The sequence below is a fragment of the Leptonychotes weddellii genome, chromosome 3 (genome assembly GCF_054177405.1).
Source record: "Leptonychotes weddellii isolate Sample4059 chromosome 3, ASM5417740v2, whole genome shotgun sequence".
NCBI lineage: Eukaryota > Metazoa > Chordata > Mammalia > Carnivora > Phocidae > Leptonychotes > Leptonychotes weddellii.
In genome coordinates, this window is record NC_138371.1 from 109,284,252 (window position 1) to 109,293,049 (window position 8,798).

The following is an 8,798-nucleotide window of genomic DNA, read 5'->3' on the forward strand; positions in this document are numbered from 1 at the left end:
TGGAAAGAGTGTAATAAATTAAAAGGGATGGATGGCTATCTTGATGATATAAAAATTAAGATCTTATATAGCATATTTTGGTGGAAATTATGACACATTAACTGGTAAAATGATTTGAAAGTTTGAGCCTTCAGAATTAGTAAATTTTAAACATTTTAATGAATGAATTAATGAAAAAGGAAGGAAAAATGTACATCGAGAACTAACCAAAAAAAGTGAAAACCTTAACAAGGTAAGTTACTCAATGGACTAAGGATTAGTGTATATGCTTTCTAAAGACCTCATTAAAATATTACTACCAAATCTTGACTGATGAGTGGGTGAAGATCATAAACTGGCATTCATACAGTGGAAATAACACAAGTAAATGTAGGAAAACATTTGGTAACATTCATCAGAAAAGGTAAATAAAAATAGCAAGGCATGCACTTGACATGGAGTTGCTTGTAAATTGGTACAACTCATAAATCAGTGGTTCTGATACCCTTTGGAAAACAGTTTAGCTATATGTATTAAGCTATAAAATTATTTGTACTTTTTGATTCAGTATTTATATTTTTAAGTATTTCTCCTAAGGAAGTAATTCAGCAGAAGAAAAAAAATTAAGTAGATGAATATGTTCATTGCTCTATAATTTGTGATACAAAAAAGCCAGAAGATACTGGGTCTCCTGGCTGGCTTAGTCGGTATAGCGTGGGACTCTTGATCTCGGGGGTCGTGAGTTTAAGCCCCACGTTGGGTGTAGAGCTTACTTAAAAAAAAAACAGAGGAAGATATTGGAATAATGAAATGATGGAATATAATGCAAACAAGTATTAAGCATGAAAGATAGGTGGAAACATCCAAGTTGAAAAGTGTGCATACTAATTAGTGATGTAAAATGCTTATGTATATCTAGAAGGGAATATGACAGAAAATTTTAAAATATTACTCATTGTTGCAAAAGTTGTGCTAAAATAGATAAAGTGGATTGTCCTCTGCCTGGTATGAACTTCCCATTTTGTGTCTCTGTTTCAGTTAGATGCTGGTGTGCCAGAAAAAATAAGCCTCATTTCCAGAGATGAGAAGAGTGTACTTGTGGTGACTTACAGTGACTTAAAGCGCTGCTTCGAAAACACTTTCCAAGAACTGATTGCAGCTGCAAATGGTCAGTTGTAGTATTTGCTGAAAAAGCACGCAGGACATGGCTGAGGACCTTAACCGATAGCAAATTGCACTACAGCTGAACTGTTCTCATCCTCTCATTTCACATTTGGGAAACAAACAGGAGATGAGCAAAGCTGCTTGCACTTCAGTCAGGTACACTGTTACTTGAAAGGAAGAATGTTTCACCTATCCTAGAGCTGTGGCTGCCATTGGGGCCATTATCTGTGAAGAATTTATTTTAGATTAAGGAGCACCATTAGGTGAATGGTGTTCCCGCTTTTGTTTTTTTCCACTTGTATATGCACTAATTTTAATTTTTTAAAGACTTTTTTCTGATCTTTGAACTTTTGCCACATTGTATACTTATTAAGGGAAACTATTTGCAAGGACATTTTTGGGGAACAATGCTGGGCAGCATTTTTGTCACTGAGGGTTGCAGAATTTGCTCTTTTGGGGATCGGTTGCCCTGAATAACCTAATGGACCAGGTAAATAATTTCACAGAAGTACAGTATAGTGTATAATTCTTGTAAGAGTATTGTATGCAAGCTCTGTATGCCACCCACACTGTTAGTTCAAATGGAGATTTTTGTTTGTTTTGTTTTGTTTTGTTTTTAAGAACACACAAAGAGAAATCAGTGAATTGTTGGATATGAGTTCCCCCATCAGTAGATGTAATAAATCCTTTCTGAGTGAGGATTGGATAAACAGGAACTTAAGGAGCACATAGAGCTCTTTGCTCCAAATTCAAGCAGAGTCTTTTTTTAAAAAGGTGTTTCCCTGCTTATCAGATATATTTACATTTATGCAATTTTTTTAATAGAAAAATTCTGATAAAGGCCTGAAGTTCAGGAGTATATTGCTTTAGATTCTTTCCAGTTCGCTTTTTTGTATAAAGTTCTGTTCTTTGAACCACAGCTTTATTATGGTACTTTACACTGGATACAGACACAGAGACACTGTTCAGAGGATGAACTAAACACAGCAGTGGTCTGGCATCAAGAGCTTTCTGAAGTTTTACAGCCTGAATCTGGAGGGATAACAATCTGCTGTGCCTTTGCAGTCACTGCTTAGCCCAAAGTAATAGTACTTTTGATAATAACTTCACTATGTGGGATATTCCTGAATAAGTCAGTCTCAAAAGTTTGGAATTTTCCTCCTCTTAACTTTCTTAATATTTGGACGTGCAGTTGTCGCCAAACTTGGGTATTCATGGAATTTCTAGTTAATGAAATACCTATACTTTGATACTGAAGACTGCCAAATACATAGGAATTTTCTTTCACAAAAAAACAGTAATGAAGACTCTGTCTCCTTTCCCAGCACTGAATGTTTTACTAGCACTGGGTGCTCACCATGCAACTATGAAGAAAATGTGGAAACTCAAAAGGTCAGGAAAGACTTCCAAGCACTTGCAACTGATGTTACGGTCTTCAATTTTAATAATTATACATATTTGTAGTTTTCAGAGAAGTTTTTAATATTTCTCTGTCCACTTTTTATAAGCTTTAAAATGATTTTCTCTGCCTTGAGATTTGCATCAAGAAAAAAACACCTCTTCTCACCTGAAAGCATTGAAGACTAAAGACATGCTTTACACATTTTAACAAGTGTGTTTGAGTCCACGTTTGGTAGCATCAGTTGTTGAGTTAAAAAGAAAATCAATTATTGCATTTGATCTGGATGGATTTTAAAGGAACATAATGTTCAGTATTCAAAGGATAATTAACATTTGCCACCATAATGTTCTTTTTTATGTAAAAGGAACAAGAACTTGGAGACATTAACATGCAAAAGTCTTTTATCATTAGCTCATGTATTTGAGGAAGAGCAGCTGTCTTTTTATATGTTTTTTGACAAATCATATTGTAATTCTTTTGTACAAAAAAGAACTACTTGTATTCTAGAAGAAATATGAAATGCTTAATTTATAAGCGGGCTGGAGATTTTTTCCAATATTGTTTTCTTTGAAAATGAAAGGGGATCATCTATTTTAGTTTTGGGGTCTGGGAACTTTTTGAAAATTTAATTTGTGGACCAATGTTTTGTGAAAGCTAAGGAAGGGCAGGGGTAAAATAGGGCTTGAATTTCTCATCCTGTATAGACCAGCAAACTTCCCTCTGCAAGGCAGGTTCAAATCACAAACCCAAGAATGTTTGCATCCTAAGTGCTAGTTTGCTTCAGCCCCTAGTAACCTCAGGACTTGGTTTGAATATAAAGGTAGACAGCTGATATGTTTTCATGAGTAAATATTGTCGCCAGAAAACAGTTGGTGTCAGGTAATACGTATTTTTTTTAAGCCTTGTTTTATATTTATTTTTCATTTAGTTTTTATTGGGAATGGTTTTCAGTAGAACTCTTAATTCTGCTTAGGTGTTTTTTGGGGGAGCCCTCTTTTCCATAGTGTAATTCCATTTAAGAGGTTGTCTAAAAAGTTAGTCTTTTTAAGTCATAGGAAGATTTTAATATCTGAGAGTAGTCAAATTAAGGATATAAACTTCCCATACCTTCTGTCATGACAGATCAAAGCACAGAAAGGACAACCCTTGAAATCATGTAACGGTCATTTCAATTTTTTGTACCTATTTTAAATTCTGTTAGTGTATTTACTTCATTGTAAATATTTTTGAGGGTACCTTTGTATTTTGCTTTTGACCTTGGTTCTGTGGTTTGGATGTCAGCAACTTCCCTAAAAGCACCAGTATGTTAAGTTCTGATGTTTATGATCCCAATATGGGTTATTCATCTTTAATCCTGTTTTCAGTCTCTATGTGTACAGCCGTATTTTTAATAAAGAATTACAGAGAAGTTTGTTGTTTTTTTGGTACCAGTTTATTTAACAAGATGATGTTTGCCTTATCGGGATTTCAAAGACTGAATACTTCCTGTGTGTTTGGAGGAATTGTTGGTGGCATGTTTATTCATTAATTTACCAGATATCTGTGAAATGCCTACTTGGATCTATTCTAGGTACTAAAAATGCAGATGTGAGTACTTGTTATTTATAAAGTGCATAGTTATACTCACACATTTCTATATAATACATGGTTTTTACAGTGTAGTTTAGGAAAGAAGACTTACTTATGTGAAAGGATAGGGAATGATATATGCCTAGCCTTTGATTCAGTACTTCAGTAATTTACTGTATAGGTGAAGAGTGCCCCTCCCCCCAAGTCTTCCAGAAACATTATTCAGAATATAAGAACAGAGTTTAAAAATGGCAAAAATGTTAACATTTGTTGAATCTGAGTACCTAGTGTTTATTTCCTGTACATTTGAAAAGTTGAAAAAAAATACAGAATTGAGAGTGATAAGGGACTTGAGACCTAGGTGAAGGGTAACTAGTAAAAGAGGAAGGAGGGATTATTTTCAGCTGAAGGAACTGGTGAGTTGCTTTTAGAAATTCAGAGGAGAGAGAATAAGTGTAGAAGGATCTTGTGGGAAAAAAAAAATCCATGAATTTGATGGCAGATCAAAATGACCGTTGTAGATTCGTGGGGAAGACTAGTCCACCTAGAATAGAGGGTGTTTTGGGGGTTTTAAATCTTTTAGATTTAAATTTCATAAGAGAAAACACTAAAAATACTGTTCAAGCTAGGCCAGTGTGACATCTCATACACTCTGGTGAATGGACATACACAACGGCTTTATTACTTTCTTCTTTGCTCTGAATGGTCAAAGACAGGCGTTTTCCCTCCACCTTCAGCAATTGCACAATGAGAGGTGTATCTGTAAAATATCCTTCTGTATAAGTGTGGGGGAAGGGGTGCGGTGAAGAAAGATTTATTTATTTTAAAAAAGACTTCTTTATTTTTAACCAACTGAGCCACCCAGGCACCCAAGACTTCTTTATTTTTAGAGAGAGAAAGAGAGAGCATGAATGGGAGGGGCATAGAGAGGGAGAGAGAATCCCAAGCAGACTCCACACTGAGCACTGAGCACAGAGCCTGGCGCAGGGCTCGATCTCATGAGCCTGAGATCATAGCCTGAGCTGAAACCAGGAGCTGGATGCTTAACTGACTGCACTACCCAGTCACCACAGTGAAGAAGGACTTTCAAAACACATGTCCTTAACATTTATTAAAAACAGTCTCTATGATGGTTAAGAAACCAGCTTGCCAGAACAAGACTACCTGAGTTCAAAAACTGGCTGTGCCACTTAGAGCTCTGTGATCTTGAGAAACCATTTACCCACAGTTGAATGAATTGGGATTCACTCATTCATGAAATATTTATTGAATGCCTATTAAATGTCAGGCATCGCTCTAGAGGAACCAACAGAACAACTCTGACCACAACAGACAAATATTTCTGCTCTTACAGAGTTTCCACTCTAGCGGGAAGAAGACAAAGTACATAGTACATTAAGAGGTAATAGTGGCTATGGAAAGAAAGTAAAGTAGGATAAAGGATGTGGGTGGAGTTACCATATTTAGCGAATAAAAATAGAGAACACAAAGTTGAATTTGAATTTCAGATAAACAATGGATAATTTCTTTTTTAGCATAAGTATGTCTCAGGTATTGCATGGGACATACTTGTCTTAAAAAATTAATTTGTTGGGGTGCCTGGGTGGCTCAGTCATTAAGCATCTGCCTTCGGCTCAGGTCATGATCCCAGGGTCCTGGGATCGAGTCCCACATCGGGCTCCCTCCTCGGGGGGAAGCCTGCTTCTCCCTCTCCCCCTCCCGCTGCTTGTGTTCCTGCTCTCGCTATCTCTGTCTCTGTCAAATAAATAAATAAAATCTTTAAAAAAAAATTAATTTGTTTATGTGAAATTCAAATTTGGTTATCCGTGTTTTATCTTGCAACTCGAGATGTGGGGAATGTGGTGGTGGTGTTAGAATTTCAAATGGGATGATCTGAGTACCAGCCCTCACTGAGAAGGTGATATTCAAGCAAGGACTTGAGGTAATGGAGCCAGCCATGCAGATACCTGAGGGAGAAGAATTCCACGTCAGGATGTGCCAGGAGTATATGAGGAATGGCAAAGGGGCGTGTGTGGCTATAAAAGAAGTGAAGTCAGGTAATGGGGAAGGAGGGTAGTGTTCTGTAGACCATTTTAGGACCATTTTGGCTTTGACTCCCATTGAAGAGAGAAGCTGCAGGAAGACTTTGAGTGGAGGAAAAACGTGATAATTACAAAGGATCTCTTTGGTTACTAGTTAGGAAGTTCTTGCAATATTTTGAGCAAAAGAGAGGGATTTGGACACACGTGTTAGTACAGGCGGCGTGAAGTGATTAGATTCTGAATATATTTTAAAATTAGAGCCAAAAAGGACGTCCTGATTATTGGGTATGGAGTGAGAAAAGAAGTCAAAATGACTGTTAAGATTTTGACCTGATACTGACAGGAAGGGGGATTCTATTGAATTGAAAGAGATTGTTTTAGAAACAAAGGTTTTTGTGGAGTGTGGGCAAGGATGGGGAAGTGAGGAAAGACAAATGGGAGTTCGGTCTGGGACCTGTTACATTTCAGATGTTCAGTACTCATTTGTTCTGGTTACTTATTTTGTAATGAATGACTCCGAACTTAATGGCATAAAACACCATTTTATAATTCTCAGGAATTCTGTGGGTTAGGAATTTGGGACAGGGCACAGCTGGGATGTCTTATCTCTATTCCATTATGTTTGGGGCCTCTGCTGGGAAAATTCCAGTGGCTGGGGGCTGAAATCATCTGGTCTGATACTGGGACTGAATGACTTAAAAGCTGGGCTCATCTGGGGACCGTCAGTGGAAGCACCTACACGTGACCACCCTGTGGCTCAGTCTTCTCCAATCATGACGACTGGGTCTCTAGTTTGAGCTGCTGCTTTTTTTTTTTTTAAGATTTTATTTATTTATTTGACAGACGCAGCGAGAGAGGGAACACAAGCAGGGGGAGTGGGAAAGGAAGAAGCAGGCCTCCCGCGGAGCAGGGAGCCCGCTGCCGGGCTCGATCCCAGGAGCCTGGCATCATGACCGGAGCCGAAGGCAGACGCTTAACGACTGAGCCACCCAGGTGCCCCTCTAGTTTGAGCTTCTGGAGCATGAGTGTACCAGGAGACTCGGGTGGAAAGGGCATGATCTTTTCTGACCTGGCCTCAGACTCATGCAGTGTCACTTATGCCACAGTCTGTTGATTACAATTGAGTCACAAAGGCATCTCGAATTCTAGGGGAGAGGAATTTGATGGGGAAGTGGCAGGGGCATGTTGCCAAAGGTCGTGTGGGATGGGAGATGTTATTGCCATTATTTTTGGAAAATACAGTCTGCCACCGCATCAAGAGATGTCAATTTAACACGTATGCATGTGAGTTTGGAGTCTGGGGGAGAGATCTGGTCTGTATGTGTAATTTGCAAGTCATTATATAGATGTCATTTAAAGCCCTGAGACTGGTTGAGATCATGAAGGGAGTTAGTATAGACGGAGAGGAGAAAAAAGTCCAAGGGCAGAGCCCTAGGGTAACTGGAACAATGTTCAAATGTCAGAGACAAGAGAAAACTAGTTAAGAGGGACAGAAATGACCCGTGAAATAGGAAGAAAAATGTGCGACGTCCTGGAATCAAGGTTAAAATGGATATTTTCAGGAATAAGGGTCAAGTTATTGATGAATCAAGAAAGATTGAGACTGAAAATTGGCCGTTGGATTTAGCAATTTGCAGGTAACTGATCATCTTATCAAGAGCAGTGTCCATGAGTGTGACAGAGAAAGCTAGGTTTGAGCGGGTTTAAGAGTACTTCGGAGGGATCGGAAACAGAGACTAACCACTTCAAGGAATTTTGCTGTAAAGAGGAGTAAAGAAATGTATTGGTAATGAGGGGAAAGGAAGAATGGAAGTTTGTTTTGTAACATGGGAGAGTGAATAGCATGTTTGTCTGATCTAGTGGGAACGGGACCAGTTGATGGCAGTGAGGGAGTGCTGAATTTCTGGAGCTGTGTCCCTGAGGATAGGAAGGCATCCAGCTGTGTCAGGACATGTTTTGAACTGGCCATCCACAAGAGAGGGCTGACTTGCGTGAGTTCAGGTGCCAGCAGGCGGGTAGATGTGAGGGTGAGATTTTGAAGTTCTCTTGATTACTTAAATCTTTCCCTTGATGTGGGTACAACTAATGGTACCAGTCACATTGGGTTGCTTTGAAAATTGAATGAGTTTATTCCTCTAAAGCACTTAGAATAGTTGCTGGCCCCTGAAGTTAATCTGTTTTTGTCTGAGATTAAGCCCTTACTCTTTTTTAAATGGGCCTTCTCTGAAAAGTGATATTAAATGGTTTTTTTTTTAAAGATTTTATTTATTCATTTGAGACACAGAGATACAGAGAGAGAGAGAGAGCATGAGCAGTGGGAGAGGGAGAGGGAGAAGCAGGCTCCCCGCTGAGCCAGGAGCCCGATGTGGGACTCGATCCCAGGACCCTGGGATCATGACCTGAGCGGAAGGCAGACGCTTAACCATCTGAGCCACCCAGGCGCCCCTGGTTTTTTTTCTTTTAATAATCTTTTATTGAATAATAACACGCACATACACACAAGTTTGCAAATAAGTAGATAGCTCTGTTAGTTATCACAAAGTGAACACACCTAGGTACCACACCCAGACCAAGAAATAGAACATTTGTGGCATCTAATTGTTTTTGTTTTGTTTTGTTTTCTCCCTTAAAATACCCTTAGT

The 8,798-nt window shown here is 38.6% G+C and overlaps 1 protein-coding gene across 7 annotated transcripts in view; it reads left to right on the forward strand.

The window, feature by feature from the left end:
* The window catches only part of PAN3 (poly(A) specific ribonuclease subunit PAN3), a 130,608-nt gene extending 126,655 nt beyond the window's left edge, over positions 1-3,953 (forward strand). For all 7 annotated transcript variants that reach the window (XM_031016894.2, XM_031016895.2, XM_081814779.1 and 4 more), the window contains one exon: positions 1,018-3,953. In XM_031016894.2, coding sequence (XP_030872754.1) covers positions 1,018-1,158 — 141 coding nt within the window. In that variant the 3' untranslated portion in view covers positions 1,159-3,953. The remainder of the gene's footprint in view (positions 1-1,017) is intronic.
* Positions 3,954-8,798: the final 4,845 nt, after the last annotated feature.